The 25,803-nt window shown below is 36.9% G+C and overlaps 2 protein-coding genes across 3 annotated transcripts in view; one reads left to right on the forward strand and one right to left on the reverse strand.

Moving 5' to 3' along the window:
- Positions 1-12,698, reverse strand: part of LOC132109783 (choline transporter-like protein 1) — a 39,779-nt gene extending 27,081 nt beyond the window's left edge. Inside the window, exons 1-3 of one of the 2 annotated variants that reach the window (XM_059516124.1) lie at positions 12,516-12,698; positions 9,324-9,413; positions 7,315-7,457 (exon numbers count right to left, since the gene is read on the reverse strand). In XM_059516124.1, coding sequence (XP_059372107.1) covers positions 7,315-7,457; positions 9,324-9,413; positions 12,516-12,575 — 293 coding nt within the window. In that variant the 5' untranslated portion in view covers positions 12,576-12,698. Of the gene's footprint in view, positions 1-7,314; positions 7,458-9,323; positions 9,414-10,384; positions 10,720-12,515 lie in introns of those variants that run through there. The other variant, XM_059516125.1, reaches the window with a different exon arrangement.
- A 6,986-nt stretch (positions 12,699-19,684) lies between these two features.
- abca1b (ATP-binding cassette, sub-family A (ABC1), member 1B) overlaps positions 19,685-25,803 on the forward strand; it is a 33,273-nt gene continuing 27,154 nt past the window's right edge. Inside the window, exons 1-3 of the mRNA XM_059516126.1 lie at positions 19,685-19,829; positions 21,433-21,533; positions 22,450-22,543. Coding sequence (XP_059372109.1) covers positions 21,468-21,533; positions 22,450-22,543 — 160 coding nt within the window. The 5' untranslated portion in view covers positions 19,685-19,829; positions 21,433-21,467. The remainder of the gene's footprint in view (positions 19,830-21,432; positions 21,534-22,449; positions 22,544-25,803) is intronic.

A 25,803-nucleotide genomic window follows, 5' to 3' on the forward strand; every position in this document is an offset into this window, starting at 1 on the left:
ACACAGAGAGCAACTCAATTCTCTGCATGTATGTACTGTACATGTGGAAGAATTGACAATAAAGCAGACTTGACTTGATTCCTAGAGGATAATGCCGGCTTCACCGCACATGCTTTTAAGCTTCCTGGTCTCTGACGTCACCCGCCTATGAAGTCCATCCATTGGACTGATTATACACGTGATTCAGAGCCAGTCATGCTGGAGGCGTTCCCAAAGCGTTCTCCGATGCAGCTCAATTTCCTTAAGAGGAACTGGAATTTTAAAGGGACATCATGAAAGAACAAAGGACAAAGAACAAAAGTTTTATTTACTACATAGACATACACTGATATTTAAAAGTTTGGGGTCAGTGAGGTTTCTTAATGCTTTTGAAAGAAGTCTCTTATGCTTACCAAACTTGCAATTAATTTATTAAAATACAGTAAAAACAGAAATAAATAACTTTTGTTTTAATATTATTTAAATATTTTAAAATGTATTCCTGTGTTTGAAAAACTTTTTTCAGCATCATTAGTCTTCATCTTTGAGAAATCATCTAATGTGCTGATTTGTTGTTCAAGAAACATTTATTATTATTGTCAAAATTGAAAGCTGAATATTTTTGTGGAAAACATGATAATGGATGAAAAGTTCAAAAGAACAGCATAAATTTGGAATATAATTATTTTGTTACACTGTAAATGTATTCTTTAATTAATTAATGTGTGGTGAATAAACATGTTAATTTCTTCCCAAAAATAAATAAATAAATCTTACTGACCTAGCCTGATGAACAAAAGTGAGAAAAATCACAGGCATCTAGAGGTTAATGCACAGAATGTTTGGCAACTGAAATTATTCTGCCAAAAATAGCAGAATAAAATGTGTTTTTGGCCAAATAAGCGAAAAAGTAGGGATGCACTGAATGTTGGGCAACCGAATAAGCAATTCTGAACAATGACATGACGTGATCAAACAGAGGTGTGCACTAATGCAGCAAACCGCAAAAAGTCTCAGAGAAAGACGCAAAAATCGATACAAGCACCAACAGCAAGAGACTGTTTAGTGCTGCATCTCATGCCTCCAATGAGAAGAAGAAGGGGTGGTTGTTCTCTATGATGATTGAAATCGTGAAATGGTCTTAAAGGTTTAGTTCACCCAAAAATAGAAATTAGCCTGTGTTTTATTTACCCTCAAAGCATCCTAGGTGTATGTGATAGGGATGTTCATTGCGGTTGTTTTTCCTAACTGACAACCAACGCTTGTTCAAGTTCAAGTTCAAGTCTGCTTTATTGTCAATTTCCACATGTACAGTACATACATACAGAGAATCGAAATTGCGTTACTCTCAGACCCCGGTGCATACAGATAAAATTAACATTAAAGCCTAAAAATCTAGATCAAATATAAAATGTAGATACAACTATACAATAAGGGAATGTAAAAAAAATAAATAAATAAAATAAAGGGCATATAATAAAATTTAAAATAAAGTTAAATAAAGCAGCACAAGGCAAATGACAGATATAGTGCAATCAAGTGACAAAGGGCTCAAGAGCAGTTATTTTATTTAACTGACTGATGAGGTAGTGGAATGACGTCAGTTCCATGCTGAATGAGGTAGTGAGCAGACCAATGCTGCACAAAGTTACTAGTGCATGCCATCATATAATTTGTGTGTGTGTGTGGGGGGGGGGGGGTTCATAGTTCAGTGGTGCCTGGGGCAGAAGAGGGGAGGGGGGGGCAAGTTCGGGAGGGAGTTCAGCTTCCTGGCAGCCTGGTGGATGAAGCTGTCTTTCAGTCTGCTGGTCCTGGCCTGGAGACTCTGCAGTCTCCTCTCTGATGGCAGCAGACTGAAGAAGCTGTGTGATGGGTGAGTGGGATCAGTGATGCAGAGGGCTTTGCGGGTGAGACGGGTTCCATAAATGTCCTGGAGGGAGGGGAGAGAGACACCAATGATCTTCTCAGCTGCTCTGCTCTCACTATGCGTTGCAGAGTCTTTCGGCAGGACGCGTTGCAGGCGCCATACAACACAGTGATGCAGCTCGTCAGGATGCTCTCGATGGTGCCTCTGTAGAAGGTGTACATGATGGGGGCCGGGGCTCTGGCTCTCCTCAGTTTGCGGAGGAAGTAGAGACACTGTTGTTATTTCTTGGCCAGTGCTGCGTTGTTTTCAGTCCAGAAGAGGTCCTCTGTGATGTGCACACCCAGGAACTTGGTGCTGCTCACTCTCTCCACAGTCACACCGTTGATGGTCAGAGGAACGTGCTGAGTGTGTGCTCTCCTGAAGTCTACAACAATCTCCTTTGTCTCCACATTCAGAGAGAGATTGTTGTCACTGCACCACTTGGCCAGGCGGCTCACCTCACTCCTGTAGTTTGTCTCATCTTTGTTGCTAATGAGACCCACCACAGTCGTGTCATCTGCAAACTTAATAAAGAGGTTGGAGTTGTGTGAAGGTGTGCAGTCATGGGTCAGCAGAGTGAAGAGGAGGGGGCTCAGTGCACATCCTTGGGGGGCCCCAGTGTTCAGTGTGATGGTGCTGGATGTGTTGCTGCCGACCCGTACTGCCTGAGGTCTTCCAGTCAGAAAGTCCAACAGCCAGTTGCACAGCGAAGTGTTGAGCCCCAGCTGAATCAGTTTGTAAATGAGCTGTTGAGGGATGATTGTGTTGAATGCTGAACTGAAGTCTATGAACAGCATTCTGACATATGAGTCCTTTTTGTACAGATGTGTGAGTGCTGAGTGGAGGGTAGTGGCGATGGCATCATCGGTCGACCGGTTGGACCGATATGCAAACTGGAAGGGGTCCAGGGAGGGGGGGAGGGCAGACTTGATGTGGTGCATGACTAGCCGTTCAAAGCACTTCATGAGGATGGGGGCAAGTGCAACAGGACGGTAGTCATTGAAGCAGGATGGAGATGGCTTCTTCGGAACTGGAATGATGGTTGTAGTTTTGAAGCATGTGGGAACAACAGCCTGACTCAGTGAGATGTTGAAAATGTCTGTGAAGGCATCAGTGAGTTCTGCTGCACAGTCTTTCAGTACACGCCCAGGGATGTTGTCAGGACCCGGAGCTTTGCGTGCATTGATCCTGCTGAAGGATCTCCTCACGCTGTCTGAGGTCAGCGTCATCACCTGGTCGCCGGGAGGAGGTGGAGTCTTCTGTGCAGTGGTGCTGTTTTGTTGAGCGAAGAAGCTGTTCAGCTCGTTCAGTAGAGAGATGTTGCTGTCACAGGTCTGTGGTGGGGGCTTGTAGTCCGTAATGGTCTGTATCCCCTGCCACAGGTTCCTAGTGTCTCTGCTGTTGCTGAATTGATGAGCTATCCTCCTGGAGTGCTGTCTCTTAGCCTCTCTGATGCCACGGGACAGGTTGGCCCTGGCTGTTCTCAGGCCCACCTCATCTCCAGCTCTGAAGGCAGCGTTCTCTGTCTTCAGGAGTCTGTAGACCTCCCCTGTCATCCATGGCTTCTGGTTGGCCCGGACAGTGATGGTTTTTGTGACCGTTACATCATCAATCCTCTTGTTGATGTTGATGTTGTTGATGTTGTTAACCGATTAATAACTGTTAATCGACAAGATTATTTTAAATTAGAATTTATATAAATTAGAAAGGATAAGTGTCTGTGATCTGTTAAAAATGCTAACATTTGTTTCCCAAAACAAAAGCAACAAACAACAGAACATGAGGATTCACATGGTCTTCATATCACATCACACACCTGCAGCGCTTCTGCGAGGGGAGAAAAACCGAATAAAGCTAGGCTATATATAGTGAATAAATAGGCCTATACGAGAAATAGATTTTTACTTGAATAACAAATTCCGAAAATGAACGAAAAACTGGAGGGTTTAGGTTCATTTTTGTGCTGCGCGAAATGGAAACAGATGTCAGAAAGCGGCATTCTATTTTTCTTTAGGGTTATTTTACACACAAAGATTTGTTTTTATTGTGAATGTACACAAATAAAGGCAAACCGTTTACAATTACGATTATCTTTATGACTAAAAGGAGAAGTAGCTTCCACTGTTAGAAGGGAAAAAAAATCAAGTGATTGTGCTGGCGCTGCATGCGTGGACAAAGTTAAGCTTTGCTACTTTGACAATGCAGCCTGTTCATTATCATAATAAAATACAGTCAGTCATACAAAAAACACACTGCTCAGTTTAAATATGTAATAAAATCTATGCTGTGAAGTGTTATCACCGTACCGCCATGATGTTAGGCAAAATATTGAGAAAGTGCATATCAGAACAGCATGCAAAATAAATGTTTAACCTGCAAGGCTTTAAAGCACATGCAAATAATGTACTTCTGTGATTGTAAATAAGTGTAGTGTCTAGTTGGTGTACCGCTGAGATAACATTTGATGTGAATGTGTGACGTGTTGTACAGTATATTGAGACAGAGGCACGCTGTAGCACAATACTATGGTATTCGTAAAGAAACAAAAACATTTCAACTTACTTCTACAAACCTTTGAGCCCTTTTATGATGACTTGTGGTACCCAAGCACTGTAAATACTAAGTGAAATAGCATACTAATTGAGCTGCTGAGCAAGTTTACTATGTCAGAAAAGCCATACATATGGAGCTGATTAAGTGATGCAAAAGTCCAAAAGTTTACAAATCATGCATTATGGTAAAAGTGTTTTGAGGTCATAACACAGTATTGTCCCAGGAACCACACAAAAATCATTGTTTATAAATCAATAATCTGGCTGTGTAATCATACATTTTTGTGAAATGGAATAAACGTTGTTGGTGTTTTACTGCCACTAGTGTTCACTGGAGCTTGAAATTGCTGTGAATTTATATAGGTATATTTGTATAGCTATGTTTTTGAAGTTTGCAAAAACATATGAAGAGATGCATATTTCCAGCGAGCCTAGGTCGGCATTGTGATGTGTGTGCGTGTGTGTGCATGTAAAAAGGAGAAAGATATGGAAATTAGTGTAGTGCTGCTCAGGGGTGATTACACGTCTCTAGTGGTTCTTTATTTTGAGCCACAGTTAAAGCTGTAATAAGAGGAAGACAAGAAATGAGCAGTCACGCCTTCCTGTAGGAACAACTCACTCTAGGTGGTATTTACCACATCCGTCTCTTTTATGACATGAATAAATAAAGCAATTACTCAGAGCTATATGGCTGTAATAGGATAAGCAAACACCTAGACACGTACTAATTCACACAAAGGCAGCATCACCCTCATGAAAAAAACAACTAAATGTGAAACGCCAAAATAAAATCTGCTAATCACAAAAAAAGGATTCTGTAAATGGCCAGTTGACATGACATGTAATTTTACTGTCCTCAAAGGCTATAATTTTTTATGACTGCACAGCAAAGAACTTTCTTACCATAAACATAAAATAATATATTCAAATTGTGCATTGTTTCATTAGCAATTTCATGTCGAATGTGACTAGAAAATTGCCCTGGTAGGTGATTGCCCCCATCATGAACTGTGAAATACAGACATACATCAAAATGATTATCATGGATATAAATGGCATTTAAATACACTGCTATTTAAAGGTTTGAGTTACGTAAATTACGTAAGCACTTCAGCAAGAAAAAGAAAAAATTGGATGCTTACCAATGCTTCAGTAGAATATATAAATTTTATTTATATATAATTAAATTTAAATTAAAAATTAAATTAAATTAAATTAAATTAAATTAAATTAAATTAAATTAAATTAAATTAAATTAAATTAAATTAAATTAAATTAAAATTTATGCATTTAGCAGACGCTTTTATCCAAAGCGACTTACAGTGCATTCAGGCTATCAATTTTTACTTATCATGTGTTCCCGGGGAATCGAACCCCCAACCTTGCGACAATATATATATATATATATATATATATATATAGCAAATTATTATTACATATTATCAGTTTTCTATTTGAATATATTTTAAAATGTAATCAATTCCTATGATGACAAAGCTGAATTTTCAGCATCGCTACTCCAGTCTTCAGTGTTACATGATCCTTTAGAAATCATTTTAATTTGCTGCTCTTATTGCTGCTTTTATAATCAATGTTTTTTTGGGGGTGTTTTTGCCTTTTTTTCTGCTTTTCATTCAATTATTTTATTTCAGGATACTTTGACAAATATAAAGCACAAAAGAACAGCATTTATTTGAAATAGGAATTTTCTGTTACTTTTTTAATATCTTTACTGTCACTTTTAAACAATTTAATCATTCCAAAATAAAAGTACTAACTTATTTCAAGAAAAAGAAAGAAGTTTTGAAGAGTAGTGTATGTTGACAATTTATATATATATTTTTTACTTTTTCATCATCATCATTATTATTATTATTATTATTATTATTATTATTGTTATTGATAGTGATTACATATTTCCTTAAACATGACATAAATGCTCTTGGTGATGCTTAAAAACCAATATCCAAACAAGAATAACACATTTGTTAAGATTTTAAGTCATTTGGTAATACAAATAGAGAAATTACCCTAAATATTCTGTCATCTGCAATCCTGTATGACTTTATTTCTCCTTCAAAACATTAAAAAAAAGATATAATAACACTGGGGTCAAAACAACACAGGACCCCGTTGACTTTCATCATGTGGGCAATTAAAAAAAACACTACTTTTATCTTCCACAAGTCGACAGATGGAAAGACATAAGGGTGAGTAAACAATGACAGAATTTTAGGTTGAGCATCTCTTTAACAGCTTAAAATTGCATTTGTATGAAGCCTAAATATCATTAAATATAGAGGTAAACCGAATGCCCTCCGCAAGTGCAGCCATCTATCTTTGACAGCTCCAGCAAGACATTTTCAAGCCATTAAATTCACATCTGCTCTTACAAGCCAGTGAATACTCCACCAAATGAATCACTATGCCTCGTGATGAGTCAGATCTCAGACCCATCTCTAAAAAGCTACGTACAATTCAGTTCAACCACACCTGAGAGCAAAAATACCATCATTTGACAGTGCTGCAAATGAAAAGGCCCACAATACTGGTCTTTTCTGCAGGCTAGCACCCATTAAGGGCTGCACACTGTGACAGTACCTGTCCTCAGGGCCTGTACTGAATTATTCAAGGCTCGTGTGTGTAGCTCAGATAGTCCTCTGCGATCTCGAGGTGAAACGCCAGCCGTTTGACATTTTCATTGATGTGATAATCGAAGGGCAAGAGCTGGAGCACTCTGATTTTACCGCTGACCAATAACGATGGAAAAAAACGGGTGTGTAAAAGCAGAGCATGAAAGAAAAAATGAGGGTTTGTGATGGGGCCAAGTGTAAAAAATAAATGGGTGAGAGAGGGAGGGAAGGCAAGCTGACTAACTTTCTGTCAGTATGGTCAAGACCACTCAGCCGGACCCCTTCGATGGGCTCGTTGCGTTGGCCGCATGTATTCCCGTAGCTGTCATATCCAAAGACGAGCCGCGCCGCCCCTCCAGTCGCGATGGTAAACCCACAGATGCCACACTGGAATGAGAGTCAAAAAAAAAAGAAAGAGTCAAACTCATTTGCAGCAAAGGCTAAATAATTAACAGGACAAACATCATTACAGAAAAATTCAGTTCAGTTCAGTTCAGTTCAGTTCGAGTTTATTTATCCCTTAGGAAATTGGTTTTGCACTGGTGCTGCACATCACAAAAAACACTCACATAGCAAACACTCACATAATAAACACTCATGATTACAGATTATTTAACATTAGAATAGCAGTTGGTATGAATGAGTTCTTAAACCTCCTTGTTCTCCCTCCCATTACTCTATATCTACGTCCTGATGGAAGAATAACAAACTCTTTGTGTAATGGGTGTGTTGGGCAATTGATTATCGCAAAGGCTTTTTTGACAACACGTCCTTTAAAAATGTCCTGGGGCAGTATCTGCTGAACTCCAATCACTTTCGAAGCAGTCTTTATCAGTTTGGTTATTCTGTTTCTGTTGGACAGGCTGATACAATCAAACCATACAATGTCACAATTAGAAATTACGGATTCAATAAAGCTCCGATAAAACAGTGTCATTAACACTGAGCATACTTTAAAAGAGTTCATTTTTCTTAAGAAAAACATACACTGCTGAACCTTTTTACAAATGGCATCTGTGTTAGCATTAAAATATTCCAAAAAAATTTAAAATTTAAAAATTAAATTTTAAAAAATTAAAAAATTCACCACTAAATCAAAAGATTCTTGTGAGTTTCTTCATTTGTGTAAGACATGCATGTTGAGACATACACTAACACTAACATTTTCAATGAGAAACTGCTGTGAGACCACATACAATCACAGCCAATCAGAATACATTTCATGTCTACTGGTATGTGGAACAGGATATTTTAGAGCAGTGAGATTTCACACTGGCTGGAGGTACCCTGTAAAACACCACAGAAATAGAAACCAAAATGACGCTCATCGTGGCTGGTTGCAAAAACCACAGCACGGTGACAAAACACTATTTATCAAAAGAGAAATTTCAAGAAAAAAAGCTGAGCCATAAAATATTTAGGCCTGGTGTTTCTGCAATATCATGTAAACAGTGACGGATGAATGAATTATCATGGTAGGATGTTGTATTATATGGCTTCTCACTAACTATCTATCAAAAGAAAACTAAAATCCATTTTATTTGACAGTAAAATTACGTAAGCACTTAATATTACAAGCATGGGAAGATGGCTGCTGCATGTTGTGTTTCCAAATGCACATTAAATCAAACTCAGAGCACATGCAGAAATAATTTCATGTGGAGCAGCATTTAGTGCAAACTGAGCCGCTCCAAACACTAGCAGATGAGCGGCTCATGTGTAGGAACACTCTGAAACACAAAGTACGCTTATTTATTATTATTTATCAACACATTTATTTATTAATTAAATCACACTACGCCATATTGTGATTTTGATTTTATCTCAAATATTCATGCAGCTCCAGCGTTAACTATTGCTTTTAGTTTTTTTTTATATATCTTTTATTGTGTTTTTTTTTTGTGAGAGATGAAAAAGACCACAGGATGTCCAAGAATCCTAAATTCTACATCTGCTTCACATCATAGTCCTGATTTGCCTCTCTGTGTTTATTTTTTGAAGCATGTACATTATCTTTCTTTTCACAATAATAAATAAACAAATGCATGGATATGAAATACAGAATTGCCCTGGACATCTTACTGTTGAATGCAAAAACTGACCAATTAGAACTATAAAAATCCCTGTTAGTATATCATTAAGCAGTATATCAAAACTACCACTGACTATAATACACAGTGTGACCAGGAGTACTTTCATAACCTGCATATATGAACATAATATTGTTATGAATAAGGTGAACTGTTGACTTACCATTCCCATAAGGAACAATGTAAATAAGAGGAACCATGGCAGATCCGTGCAGTTCCGCTCCTCCAAAGGTTTCCAGTCTCTTTTTGGCCTCTGAAATACAAAAGACACAATGCTGGCTGTTCAATCATGCTTAAAATGATGATCATTTAATTTCAAACAACATGTCTTCACATTAAAGACAAACTGATAAGCAATACTGTCTTCCAACATTTATACTTTTTGCACTTAATTGGTTCTAAACTTTCTGATACAGAAATTAAAAAATAAGTCTTTTCAAATAACACTGCCCATTAAATTGGGAAAAAAAACATTAGTAAAAAAAAAAAACATTTACATTAGTTAGTTATTTATTACTACTATTATTATTATTACTGTATTGGAGTATTATTGTATGATTTATGATTATTATTATTATTATTATTATTATTATCTATTACTTCATAGGTCAGTAATTGATAATAACTATATCACTGTATAACTTTGTTTTACATATCAAGCACTTGAATATAAAATGATCAAGTAAAAACAACCTAAGTCAATGTCTTCTTTACATAACTAGTTAGCATGCTGCAGACGTTAAACAGTATTTTCATATAAGGCCTCGCAATTGTAACCTGTCAAAACGGGCACATTCAAAAATCAATTTCACATAACGGGAACCGACCACAATTGATATGCATTTATAAATAACCCCCTTTGTGAAACCAGTGTGTTATAAGAGGACAGCAGACCCTGTAAACATCTTATCTAACACACTTCACTATGATGATGGGAAGCAAAAAACAAAGACAACGGTCTAACGCGTTGTATTTTATAGCAAAGGCGAAATCATCACATAACGGTCATTATCAAATGCATTCATCGCTATGTGCGAGCGCATAGGACATAATAATAGGATTACATGCAGGGCAAGCGACAGTACAGCACTTCATTGGCCCGTCAAAGGCGATCAGCCGTGAAACAATGTATCACAGCGACAGCAACAATGTAACAATGCATCAACACATCGGCACCAGACTCGAAACACGCTATCACGGTTTGTCGCGGCCAGCATCGCTTACCTCTGCGCTTCCACAGCATCCCATTGCCGGAGGGAGGTTAGGACCGCAAAAAAACTAAACGCTACACCGCAGGAAAACAATAACCCCAACTTGCAGGGAGTTGACGGTGTTTTTTTTACCCTGCATTAATCGCGCGCGTCGATCACATGAATCTAATCGGAGGGCTTTCCCCGGATATACTGCATAATAATGTTTGTTCGCTCCTTTCGCTCCAGGTAAAAGGGATTATTACTTTAGGATTTATCGCCCAGCACTTCCTGGTGGGATGAGCAGGTGCAGCCGGAAAAGAACGGCAGCCGTCCATTCACAGCACGAGCTGGATGAGGAGGAATGCGCGCTGAATGTAGGGACGCTGGAGGAACCCGGGAACTTCAAACCTGCGGTTTCATTCTGGACCGTGTGTCTAGAATAAATCTAGTTTAAAAGATAAAGCTTGATAAAACAAAATATTTGTTGACTTAACAATCACATTCTAAACAGAATCGCTTCACTGCTTGTTTTGAAGAAATCGAGAAAAAAATTGATTTGAAATTATAATTGTTTAGCGTAAATTTTTAATCATGTTTCCAACATCACGCTATTACAGATTCTCACTGTCACTCAAATCCTGGAAAGGGGAATGGGTGCCGTCAGAATGAGAGTATAACAGATGATTAAAATGGCCCAATAATCCATATTTGAAGTGAAAAGTCATTAAATTGTTTTTAACTTCAAATCATTGCTAAAATACAAGTCTTCTATACATAATATTGCTTTCTCCAGTGAAAAAGTAATCTTGTCTGAATGAGGAGAGAAATATGCATGCAGAGATGAAGTACAGTTTACAAGTAAAAACAGTTCTAAACCAACATCAGTGGATTTTAATGTGAAAGAAGAACAGGGGATGGACTTTTTTTTTACTGGAGGAAGCGTTATAATGGATAATGGAAGCGGTGGTTTAAATTAAAATGTCTTATAATGAGTTTATTTCTGTTCCGATGAAGAAACAAACTTTGTGTACAAACTATCCTACTGTGTACCCAAGGAACTACATTACATTTTCCAAGTGATTTTGATGACGTCACTGGAGGAACCATTCTCAGTCTTTTTCACAGTCCATGCAGGAATGTATGGGTTCCATTTTTATGTTTCTTAGAAAGCTGCCCATTTAGAAAAAGCGGGTCCAGCCAGTGGAGAGTGATCTCAGACTCCCAAACAGGGCCTTAAATATCCTTTCACTTTCAAAACACATGGAAAGGTCAAAATGTGTGGGAGCTACAGTTATTGTTAATTCTGTAGCAAAAAAACACATGTACCCTAACAGTAACTGTAGTAAATATAATATTTCTGATGGAAAGTAAAGTTGTATATAGCTTCATATGGAATTTAGTCATAAACATTTCTATCTTCCGGTGATATAAACATGAAATAACCCTGACTGAATGAATTTAAGAAAGATTAAGCTTTGGCTTAAGCCAGACCTCAATGCATATGCCTACAGATTTCTATAAAATTCTATAAAAATGGAAGTGAAAGATCACTGTTTGACCACTATGAGCAGCACAAACATCAGTCGATATGGTCAACATCACCACCCTGTTGGGAATCTGCGTCACTGATGCCACTCAGTGTGCTAGTCACTGTGAAAACTAAAGCAAAACACACACGTTTATACAGGAACTCTATTTCCAAAACTCTTCTTTGTGTACTTAAACTGGAGATGTCAAAATTTTAAATAGTAGGCTACTAGAATAATAGTAAATTACCACAATAGTTGATAGTGTGTTAAGAACAGCGTAAGAACTCCTAAAACTCTCAGAGTATTCAAAATATCACCAAATGAACTTGAAACTTCAACTTTTAATAACTCTATATAAACTTAGACATTGTATATAGATACACTAGATTCCTGCCTTTATTTGAAAGTTAAATCAAATAATTTCTTTGAAAGTAACTGTTTAAGAAAGTTGAACATATGTAAATAAATATGGATTTATTTTACAGCTAGGCATTCCTTCGTGACAAACTAAAAGTAAGAAAATCTTGTTTTTTTTTTTTCTCTTTGTTCTGTTTACTTTTAGAAGTCGCACTTTTAATTTTGGCCTGTTCAAAACTCGTCAGTGATTTGAATCGCATTAAGATAATGTCCCACCTTTATCCAGCTGGACCTCGGCCGATAGAAGCTTGATGTTGACCGTTTCCCCTCGCTCATCTTCGGCGGTGTGCAGTATCAAAGCGCTCAATCTGTGAGGGGTAGAGCCTCAGCTCAAAAACCCCAGCCCAGAACACAGAAGAGCTGCATTATTCCATTGTTCTCTGTAGTACCAGGGAGAGAGTGAACAAAGTGAGTTATTGTGTGTGTCACGGAGGAAACTGAGGAGAAAAAAGAGAAAGAAGGAGAGAAAGAAAGAGGGAAAATCCTCTCCACATTACTAGACAATACATTGATTTTATTGTCAAACTAAATGTGATTTAATGAGTCTGTCCACTAGAGGGAGCTCATAAACAACAAATACAGTATTACTCAAAACGGACGCTTATACCTTTCAGAATGTTTATACCAGGGGCGTAGATTACGCGGGGGACGTGTCCCCCCTACTTTTAATATCATGGAAATTCGTCCCCTGCACTTTTTCAGTCAAATGTGTTCGCATAAAGGCTTTCAATAGCTGGTGTGAATAAATAAAACTCAAAGAGACAGGATAGTCTGCGCATGACCTGATATTTTATTCGGACCCAGAATACAGCGAGATGAACTTCACGTAGCGTTAAACACTCGTGCAGTGTTTGCTTGTTTCATTCATCCTCGAAGCCGGAGCGCGCTCTCGCGCAGAAAGTCATAACAGAAAACTCCTAATATGGACAAAAGCGTCCAGCTATCGCTGAATGAAAACTATGGAGGAATTATTGGGTCAGATTATAAACTAAAAGTCTAAAACTAAAAGTCTTAAACCAAAACTAAAAATCTAAATTTGAAACTTAAAGTCCAAGTCGAAAATTAATTTGGTATTTAGGATTGGGCATTTGGTATTTAGGATAGGGAATTTGGTATTTAGGATTGGGCATTTAATCATTTAGCCATTTAGGATTGAGGATTGGAGATTTGGGGATTTAGGATTGGGCATTTGAAAATTTAGGATTGGGCATTTGAGGATTGAGGAGTGTATGCAAATTTGGAGGCATGGCCCAAATACTGGAGGCTGGGTTTGAAATGCCTGGTGCGCAGAGGCACCTTATGGACAGCATAGGGAGCTCCCAGTGCTAAGGAGCACACTGTAATGAATCCAAATGGAGCGAGTGAGTGTGAGCGAGGACTGTGTGATAACTTCAACTTAATGACAGCTTTGTAACATTTGTGTTACAAACATTTGTAGACAGACATGAATGTTTATTCATAACCGTACCGAAAATAAGTAAATATTGTTAGCTGATGCTAACTGTCTAGCTAACAAGCTATGTTTATAAATTATGTCCAAATATTTTTATTCAACCACCTATATATATATATATATTACATCTGGGGAGAAAAGAAAGGATGTGATGTTCAGTACATGGTAACTACAGTAATTATCAAAGTGGGAAGAGATGCACCCCGTTTGGCCAGGGGTGTTTTTACACCACAGACAAGGTTTGAGAAGGAAAAAATCATTATGAAAATATAATTATATTTTCTTACTGGTGAAAATCAGATGGTCAACTCTGCTTTCTCTCAGGTACATCACAGTGTAAGCTTCACAGTGAACATTACTCTCGTCAACGTAGTCCATATCAACAACAAAAATATATCTTGACTCCATATAGTGGTTATTTCGGAAAAAAATCCCAGGTATTTTGAGCAGTAGGATTATAAAAAAATATATGCTAATATAAAATTAAATTAAGTAGCCTATATAAAATTGCAAACATCTATCTTTCAGTCCTTTTTAATTAAGTACATAAAAAATTGAGTACTTTTGTACTTTCACTTGAGTAAAATTGAAAAAGGAGTACTTTTACTTTTACTGGAGTAATATTTTATTATACGTATCTGTACTTTTACTCAAGTACTTGATTTGTGTACTTCGTCCACCACTGCGTGTGTGTATGTATATACTCAGACCGGCCCGTCTGGCACCAACAACCATGCCACGCTCAGAATTGCTTAAATCATCTTTCTTTCCCATTCTGACATTCAATTTGGAGTTCAGGAGATTGTCTTGACCAGGACCACACCCCTAAATGCATTGAAGCAACTGCCATGTGATTGGTTGATTAGATAATTGCATTATTAAGAAATTGAACAGCTGTTCCTAATAATCCTTTAGGTGAGTGTGTATATAAATACACACACGACATATGACATCAAAGAGAGTAGACGCTCCTTATGCTTTTGAATCGCTCTCGCAGTACTTTAATGTCATAAACCGATCGTTCTTGCAGTGTGCAGCCCAGTTCAAGTCGAACAAGCCTAATTTATTTTCTCTCACAATCTTTATAAAATATATATAGGCTATATAGCAAAAAAACAAACAAAAAAAACAAACAGAAACAAGACCATCTAGTGGCAATGTGAAAGGAGTGTATCTACTAATGTCAGATGGGTTAACTGAGTTTAAAAAACAAAACAGCATGTCCCAATATAATGATACCCTCCTAAAGCAACTAGTAGCTAATGTTAGCATCTTCCCTGCTGCACTGTCTACTGCTTTCTCGTCGTCAGACCGATTTTACTCCTTTCATTGGTGACTTTGTGTTTGAGGCCACAAATGTAACAAAGCTGTCATTAAGTTGAAGTTAGTGTGTTCCTTAGCACTGGGAGCTCCCTATGCTGTCCATAAGGTGCCTCTGCGCACCAGCCATTTCAAACCCAGCCTCCAGTATTTGGGCCACGCCTCCAAATTTGCATACACTCCTCAATCCTCAATCCTCAAATGCCCAATCCTAAATCCCCAAATCCCCAATCCTCAATCCTAAATGGCTAAATGATTAAATGCCCAATCCTAAATACCAAATTCCCAATCCTAAATCCCCAAATGCCCAACCCTAAATCCTAAATGGCTAAATGACCAAATGCCCAACCCTAAATAGAAAATGCCCAATCCTAAATACAAAATGCCCTATCCTAAATACCAAATGCCCAATCCTAAATACCAAATTATTTTTCGATTTGGACTTTAAGTTTCAAATTTAGATTTTTAGTTTTGGTTTAAGACTTTTAGTTTTAGACTTTTAGTTTATAATCTGACCCAATAATTCCTCCATAGAAAACAGTTGTTTTGACAGAAGAACTGAAACTTATGGGAAAAAAAAGACATTAATATACGATTGCTACAATATATGGTTTTTCAAGTCATCTCCAGCAGGTGATAAATACAGTACATGAACAAAACAGTGCTAATTCACATAGATTTATTACAGTATAGAAACTATTCTGCCTTTTTATGTGATAAATAAGTGTTTGTAGTATATTTTAAAAAAAATCATTATTATTTGTTATAGTCCAGCAGTTATAGATTTCTAAGCCAATTAAAAGCTAGAAATTAGAGAATAATTAAAGTTGCCTATAATATCCACTACCAGTCAAGTCTGTTCTTTAGACTATTTAAAATAACTGTTTTCTATTTGAATATATCTCAAAATGTAATTTATTGAGATTTTAAAGCTTGCTAAATAAAAATATTAATTTCTATAATTTCTTTTCCAAAAAATTTTTTTTTTGGAATGATATACAATTTTGCAAAGGCTTTTTGTTTCACATAAATGCTGATCTTTGGATCCTTCTATTCATCAAAGAATGCAGAATTTTTTTTTACTAATGTTTTAAATATTGATAATCAGCAAATCAGCATATTAGAATGATTTGGTTTCTAAAGGATGTGACACTAAAGACTAGAGTAATGATGCTGAAAATTCACCTTTGATCACAGGAATAAATAACATTTTAAAATATATTAAAATAGAAAATAGTTCAAAAAATATTTCACAACATTACTGCTTTTGCTGTACTTTGGATCAAATAAAAGCAGGCTTGGTGAGCAGAAGAGGCTTCTTTTAAAACAATAAAATCTTACTGTTCAAAAACTGTTGACTGGTAGGCTATAGATTACAGAAATGTTCTATTGTTATGTCTTATATTATATTGTAATGTACATATATATATATATATATATATATATATATACATACATACATACATACATACATACATACATATATATATATATATATATATATATATATATATATATATATATATATATATATATATATATATATATATATATATATATATAATTTCTGTCCCCCTCACTTCTGAAAAGATGGCTACGCCCCTGGTTTACACTGTACGCTAAAGTATTACTATATTTTGAATATTATAATAATTATTAAATAATGAAAGTCACAAAGATGTTTTCTTAAACCTCAGTTTTCAAAGCTTAATATTAACTCAAATCTGTTTGGGTTTTCTATTCACTCTTTAACTTTGCTGGTATAGTCCATGTCAGTATGTTAAGTTCTTATTATCTGTTTTTCTACGTGCTTGGTACTGCAAATATAAGGGTCATGACCAACATTATGTTTATGTGCAATCCTACTCCATGTTTATGTGCAATCTTCAGCAGTTTTAGTGAACATCTTGATTATTATGCAAAAATTATACATGTTTAGAATATATTCTGCAGTCTCTAAAGCAGCTAGGAGGCTGTTTCGCTCTAACAAACAAAACAGGCATGTTTTACTCCTTAAACCCATGTAGCCTAAACTTTCCCCTTAAATGTGATGAAACAGCATTGACGTGTCTGTCACACTCTTCTGAAGTCAGCATGTATTCCTTGTTTATTAGTCCATTGTCAGCTTAGGCATTATTATTGTTCCATAAGAACCTTTACTCTATTTCTAACAAAGAGTAATGTGATATTTATGTGTCATATTAGCATTCAAGCTCTCTGCTTCTAGCTTTCCATGCTACCCTTTCAAAGAAAGCGTCAGCTGCTTATATTTTATGGACATAAAACCTTGCAGAAACCTTGCAGGTATTTCCTCCGCAGGACACACTGACCTCAGAGCAGAGGAATGACCCACTTCACTAAGAAACCAAACTCTATAGGAACTTATAGGAAACGTACATAATATCCTCAGATTTAAGCATCACAGTTTAAGCAATTTGTATTATTATTAATTAAACTAAATAACAAAATAATATATTAATTTGTTTATTAGGGTGACCATACATCCTCTTTTTCCTGGACAGGAAAAGGATTTCAAAATTGCCTAAAATGTCAGGGTTTTGGTTTTATTTTTCTATTGACATGCTCTATAAAGTCATCGTACATTATATGTAAGTGAATTTGCATTGCTTTGACCATTCTCTGTAGATACATCCTTCCTGCATGTCACAATGTTACGGCAAGTAACAAACTGAATTAAATGTGAAATATTTTTTATTTTATTTTTTTTTATTTTTTTTTACAGAATAAACAGCAGAAAAAAGTAGTAGAGGCAAGCCTAAAATGCATAATTATCCAAAGAAGACATACAACAGGAAAAAATATATATTTTTACAGTAGCATCTAAACTTGTTATTATAGCCAGTGTTTCAGAAATGAAACCTAACTGGCTTCATCTGGCGAATTATGACATTGGCAACATTTTCCAATCGTTTTTTTTTTATGGTAGCAAGTGTAGAGCATGTGTTCCCAGGGTTTTATACAGATGTTTTCCCTTATTTCATCACCCTCCTCCACTAAAAATGTCAGAAATATTTCATGATTCCTGTAGCAGAGTAACTGACAGCAGTGGACTGTATGTGCCAACAGATAAAAGCACTACATGAAGTGGTAATATCAGCTGACCCTTCCTCCAGAAAGTTAGATCATAGACAGGTTACTTAAGTTCATTGGCTGTTTGACTGGAGCTGCTTTCAAAACTTCCTATTGTCTTCTTGATCACACTGCGTACTAAGAAATCATCTTAGGATTGTCATGTATGAATTGTTTGGGAATTAAATTGTCTGTTTTGTTCAGCTAGTATTATGAAATACCGTTACTGCCCCTATAAATGAAGATATCACTAGAACATTAAACATGGGTAAATTTAGATACTGAGCTCTGCAGCATTTCTGAAAATTAAGATGACTCAGTGTTTGTGTTTCTCACAATGAATACCGGATTTGGTTTGACTCTAGGTCCAGGATTTTACAGAATTTCACCAGCTTTCACAATGCCAGTTACATCTAGATTGCAACATCACTGACAAACAACATGCACGGAGAAAGTAAATGTTGGCATTTGCCATGTCACACGATTGTATTCAGTTTGTACCTGTGTTTACTCAGATGGTTTATGGAAAATAGTTCCCTGATCAGGATCAAAGGATTAAGAACACAATAATAATAAGTGGCAGTGCATAGCTTGATACATCTTATTCTGGTCCAGTTCGAATTCTCTGCCTACATTCACCAAGAAAAGCCATCAAAAAACAATACACAGCCTACCTGGCCATCACAAGCCATCTTGCAGATACACCAGATACAGTTCCTAATGCCTGGACATCGAGTCCGTCGAGCTGAAGATGACCTTTAGCATGGTTCCCATAAATGGTCTTTCACTTAGCACTTCATCTTCACATTCATGGATCATTTCCCATCATTGCAGATGATTAAACTTGGATAAATCCAAAATAAATGGTAATATAAACCTTATTTACCATTCTTCAACCACTGTGAAATTTCACTGGCTATATATAAATATGTGTGTGTGTGTGTGTGTGTGTGTGTGTGTGTGTGTGTGTGTGTGTGTGTGTGTGTGTGTGTGTGTGTGTGTGTGTGTGTGTGTGTGAGTGTGTGTGTGTGTGTGTGTGTGTGTGTGTGTGTGTGTGTGTGTGTGTGTGTGTGTGTGTAGGCTGTATTTAATATTTTCTTAGCAAATTGCCTTTTTGTATTCAAAGACTTTAATTACGGTTGAGTATTTCATCTCATCAACTCTATACAAAGAAATAGATCCCAATGGAGTGAAAAGGGAAAGGGATTGTGCCAAGTGTTGTAATATGCCAGATTGCTTGCTTTTAAGACCCCAGACTGCGTAAAAATACTTTTCCATCATATATGTAATAACTCTTTTATATAAGATTCTGTCATTTATGGCCATTAAAAAGCAAACAAAAAGTCATATTTTCCCAAACACCAGTAGAAGAGGCATGTTTGATCCCTGTGTTGTTTTCATGGTAGTCGTTTGTCAGCAGATGTTTGTAGTTATGTCGTTTAAGAGCTGTTTTGGGCTCCACGTGTTGATCCAGACGCAGTTAAATGAGCAGCACACTGGATGACCGACAGTAACCCCGGCGCTCAGAGCGGATGCGCTATAAAACCACTTCAAAACCTTCAGATGCTCCTCCACACGAGAACCACCGACCAACACCGGCGTCAGTCCAGAAGGCCGAGTATACATCCGATTTATTTGGATTACAGTGAATGTCCATCAGCTGTCTGGTAAGATATACTTATGCTTCGTCTTCTTTGACATCGTTATGTATGTTTTTAATGTTTTGGAGAAAATGAACGGCAAACGCAAATGTTTCAGGTAGCGTATTATGGAAAACAATACAAATACCATGACAATATTTTAGTGTTTATGACGAGTAGACGTTGTCAAAGGAAATCGTTGAATGAAAGTTAATTTGGTTGAAGTAGCACTTCAAATAAAATTGTGCGACACGTAGTTTTTATTTAACTTAAGAACAGCTGTTATCCTTCAGAAACAAAACCTGACGTTTTTTAAAAAGTAAAAACAACAACAAAATAGCAAAAGGTGACAACGTGTGGTTCTTTATCAGCGGATTAAAAAGACCAGAAGTGTTGTAAGAGAAAGGCAACAGAACAATGAACAAGACAGACAAAGGTAGCCTACAAGTATCAATGTGTTAAAACACGAAACACTAAGTTTAAATTCCTTAAAGTACCAAGGGAAATCAAAGTGATGACAAATCCACAACCTGGAGTAAAAGTTAATTAGATGTTTGACCAATTTTGGTTGAATTACAGATGGAATTTTATTTTTAGAAACTCTGAAAACATATACAATTAAGTAGACCTAACATAACTACTGTACCAAGCTAAATTAGTGGTAGTGTTTAAAACATGAAAAATGAAAAAGAAAACATGTCTACACTTATATATATGAAAGCTTTTACCACCTGCATCTGTAATAGTGGAAGACATAATGTGCAAGTTGCGGGAAAAGAAAAGCTGTCTGAATTCTCAGAATGAAATGCAGCCTCAAGCATTTCAGCTGAACATAATGGGGAACACCTGGAATTAATAGTTAATGACCAGACGAATGTATATATGAAAACGCGTAGAATGCAGTTTGTATTTGTCATAGGGACAGTCAAGTTCTATCGTGATCTGTGCATGATGATAAAGAATAACCTAAATATTCTCACAGGTCTCTGGTGCTGGGGTTTGGAAGAGCCAGCATTAACATTTTCCTGATTTTACTTTACTTTTTGTAATATTTTGTCTAAAGGTTCAATAAACAACAACAACAAAAAATCCTATTATTTCTTATGTCAGGCTTTACAGGCATAGGTTATGTTTCCATCCAAGCTCATCACAAACCTGATCATTTCTGTTTTAGGTTACCTGATTAAATCACTGAAAGGGTCAGACAGTGAGAACAATGTATGCGTTAGATGAAGATCACTCAAGAATGTCTGGACCCTTTTCGCATTTGAATAGCTTTGTTAGCATAGAGCAAGGGCACTATGATTCTCTCCCTGACTTCCAGCAAATCTGTGCATTTTAAATGAAGCTCTTTGATCAAATGTGACCATTAAGAGGGAAGCTACCTACCCCAGAGACCCTAATGGCCTGTGAAATAACTTGCTTGATTATTCTCTGACACTATAAAGTACATCACTTTCAGGAATTCTGGGGATTGGCCTTCCCTAAAATAGGGCAGGAGAGGAGAGATGAAAAGGGAAGACGTGAGCGAGCAGCAGAGAGTCAGATAGGAGGGCTGCACTTTGTCCTGGACTTTTGAGCTGTCCTGTTGGTCTTTTTCACTCCGTACATCTCCGTCGTGTCATTGCAGTTGAGAGCTGAGAGTGAAGAGGGACCCGAGTGAAGATGTCTATCTCCACTCAGCTGGGTCTGCTGTTGTGGAAGAACTTCACCTACAGAAGGAGACAAACGGTAAGCACCACAGATTTTTTTTCCGATTTTCCGAATTGTTTTTAATACGCCATCATAAAAAAAGAATAACATTAATTAAAATACAAATATAATTTTATGCACAACATGTTACACATTATGTAAAATTTGTTATCGTTATGACAGCTCTTCATTCCTTATAATATAAATCTAGAATCTTGAGCTGTTTACAGTCTATAACAATCGACATATTAAGTAAGACATTTTTACATAATTTCAATACAGAATGCTTTTATACTATGATTCAGTATTTGTGTTGCTCTTCTAGAGGTAAAAGTGATGCAAATACAGACAGACATAGAATTCAAATCTCCATCACCTCAAAATAGGGTATATTACTCTTGAAACCATTACAAAAAGCACTGTGGTTGTACCATACTATGGTAATTTGATGTATAGCGTGGTACTGTAACGTGTATATTTACAAAGTACCCAAATGTCTTGTTCCATAATACAAAAAATTCAGTGCTTGATTTAATTTAACATTGTTAAATGGCTTGACACAGTACAAGACTGATGTATTTACATTTTTATGCATTAAACTAAATAAGCATTACCCATAAAAGTGCTAAAGAATGACTATAGATCGAATGGTCAGATGGGCTTCATTCCCCGTTGGATCTGTGTAGACATGCCATGTTCCCAGTGGATGTTCCTCTCTGAGGTTGTACTATATCTGGTTTGTCTGATCGATCCCCTGTCATGTATTAATAATAAATGTTGTTAATAAAAACCTGCCCTTGATGACATTACATACCAGAAGCCCTTACCTTAGACATTAGCTTTTTTCCTGAGAACTCTATTAGTCATGTTTCACTGGGGCCAAAGATGGTCTCTAGTGTCTGCACTTTGCAGAAAACGCTGACAGTTTTTGTCCTCTTGTGTTTGACTTGTTCAGCTCCAACTGCTGACGGAGATTGTGTGGCCTCTCTTTATTTTCTTCATCCTGATTGCTGTGAGGTTGAACTACCCGCCTTATGAGCAACATGAATGTAAGTATACTCCTCAGTTTTGTACCTGTTAAAAGAGAGAAATCACATTTTAGAAGTAGCGGTGTTGTGATGTGTCTACACAATGCATCATTTATCCTGTTTGGTAGCATTAATTTCCTGACATGGCATTGAAAACTAAATGGATGCCATGTGTTGCATGCGAAATAACTTTTGCAATGTAACTTGTGCATATTAATTACATTGCAAAACCTAAAGACATGGTGCGCATTGTGCAAAAACGCACGTTTCGTTCCGTTCCGTGGTCTTTTATGATCTATCATTATCAGATGTGTCAAACTGGCAGGGTGTTTATGAGTTCATAATGATAACTGGAGTAATTGGTGTTCTCTTAGTCACACTGGATGTGTATAAAGATGATGCTATCAGGAGCATGTCAGGATTTAAATAGTGCCATATATACAAAGTGACCACCATTTCTGGGCACAAAAAAAACACAAAATGGTCTATATTTTAATATTAGCTAGTCATCCGATTCATGTTCACCTGATTCAGCTAATAAATGCGTTTATCAGTCTATCATTATTTCTTGTTTTTTAGTTTTTATTGTGCTTGATTGGCTTTCTAATAGATACATTTTATATGTCACCATGTCCTGAGTAATGCTACTGATGCCGAGTTGTAAACTAGCCAGGAATTCAAAACACAAGTCTTGACTAGTGTTCATTTGAAAAGACATCCTACAATACAGATCCGATTTTGTGAGATTGTGAACTTTCTGTTCTTCTTTATGGAACGGTGAACCTTTGTCACAAGATCTTGTTGACGTACAAATGTGTCTGTGTGCTACCACTTTGGTTTATAGAGGAAATAGAAGGTCCTGTGTATAATTTCACTTCTCCCAAAGTCTGGAGTGTGCTGATGGACAAATAGATTTGTCATATGCGAGTACATGCATGTTGCAACTTCTCTTTGTGAAGTGATTAAATGGACAGAAAGAACAATGTCCATCATGTAGGTAATAATACATTTTAAGACTTCAAAACCAGCAATATTAAGTTGCCTAAGGCTGTAAATACAGGATTTTGGAATTATTATATTCCACAAAAATAGAAGATTTTTTTGTTGTGTGATATTTTTGAAAATGTATTAATGCTGTAAACACAAGATTAATGATTAAGTAGATGAAAAAAAAAATCTTGCATTACAGTATTTTACAAGAATGCGCTTTTCTTGTAAAATACTGTCATGACTTTTTAAATTAAATTCAACATAAATTAAAAGGAGCAGGACAAACATTACCATTATACACACATCTTTTACATATTAAAATTTTAAATTTAAATTTAAATTAAATTTATGAAAATGTAATGTTTTTACATTACTGTAACGGGAAATCGTGTTTGATTACATTAAAAACATTTTCATTATATGATTATCTTTCTTTTGATATTATGACCCAGTTATGTTCTTAATAGATATTTTGAGGGGTATCCTGTTATAAAATATTTGAAATTAAATAAATATATGAGGAATTGAACAAATAGCCCCTGAATTGATTACGTCACGTTTTAAGTATTATCTTATCTTTGCTGTGCTCAGCAGTGGAGCAGCTGGCAGTCTTAAGGTTGACTGATAGCAGACCTGAATATTTGACTCATTATAGAAATAACAGTGAGTCTTTGGGGAGGCATAGGTCGCATATACCATTTAGGTAATCACTTGATAAGGTCCCCTCATAAGGTACGCATCCTCGAGGAATGGACAGTCAGATGTTTGAATCAGAATCAGAATCAGAATGAGCTTTATTGCCAGGTATGTTCACACATACAAGGAATTTGTTTTCGTGACAGAGCCTCGCAGTGCAACATAACAGCGACAGAACAAAAAACACAATAAGGAATAAAAAATACAAAAAAATACAAATAGGTGGGTAAGGATTGACAATATACAAATTGACGATGTATGGCAGGTATATTAAAATGAGCATTTATGTATGTACATGTATATTATGTGGAAAAATTTTAACTGTACGCTAAGTATGTGTGTTGGATAAATAAGTGTATGTGTATATAAATATAAATATAAGTAGTGTAGTGTGTTTCATGTATGTACATGTATATTATGTGCAAAAGATTTACGTGTACGCTAAGTATGTGTGTTGGATAAAAAGTGTAGTGTATATAAATATAAATAGTGTAGTGTGTCCCACAGTTATTATCAGCTGTTCATAAGATGGATTGCCTGAGGGAAGAAACTGTTCCTGTGTCTGGTCGTTCTGGTGCTCAGTGCTCTGTAGCGTCGACCAGATGGCAACAGTTCAAAGAGGGAGTGTGCTGGATGTGAGGGGTCCAGAGTGATTTTAACAGCCCTTTTGCTCACTCTGGATAAGTACAGTTCTTGAATAGATGGGAGGGTTGTACCGATAATTCGCTCAGCAGTCCGGACTACCCTCTGTAGTCTTCTGAGGTCCGATTTAGAAGCTGAGCTAAACCAGACAGTTACTGAAGTGCAGAGGATGGATTCGATGATGGTGGAGTAGAACTGTTTCAGCAGATCCTGTGGCAGGTTAAACTTCCTCAGCTGGCAAAGGAAGTACAACCTCTGCTGGGCCTTTTTCACAATGGAGTCAATGTGAATGTCCCACTTCAGGTCCTGAGAGATAGTGGTGCCCAGGAACCTGAATGACTCCACTGCAGTCACAGTGCTGTTCATAATGGTGAGTGGGGGGAGTGCAGGGGGGTTTCTCCTGAAGTCCACGATCATCTCCACTGTTTTGAGCGTGTTAAGCTCCAGGTTGTTGAGAGTGCAACAGACAGCCAGCTCTTTAACCTCCTGTCTGTAAGCAGACTCGTCACCGTCCTGAATGAGGCCGATGAGTGTGGTGTCATCTGCAAACTTCAGGAGCTTGACAGAGGGGTCCTTAGATGTGCAATCGTTAGTGTACAGGGAGAAGAGTAGTGGGGAGAGAACACAGCCCTGGGGAGCTCCGGTGCTGATTGTACGGGTGCTGGATGTGTATTTTCCTAGTCTCACTAGCTGCTGCCTGTCTGTCAGGAAGCTGTTGATCCACTGACAGACGGAGGTGGGCACGGAGAGCTGAGTTAGTTTGGGCAAGAGGAGGTTTGGGATGATCGTGTTGAAGGCAGAGCTGAAGTCCACAAACAGGATCCTCACATAGGTCCCCGGTCTGTCTAGGTGTTGCAGAACATAATGCAGTCCGATGTTTACTGCATCGTCCACAGACCTGTTTGCTCTGTAGGCAAACTGAAGAGGATCTAGCAAGGGTCCAGTGATGTCTT

Source organism: Carassius carassius, chromosome 29 (assembly GCF_963082965.1).
Source record: "Carassius carassius chromosome 29, fCarCar2.1, whole genome shotgun sequence".
NCBI lineage: Eukaryota > Metazoa > Chordata > Actinopteri > Cypriniformes > Cyprinidae > Carassius > Carassius carassius.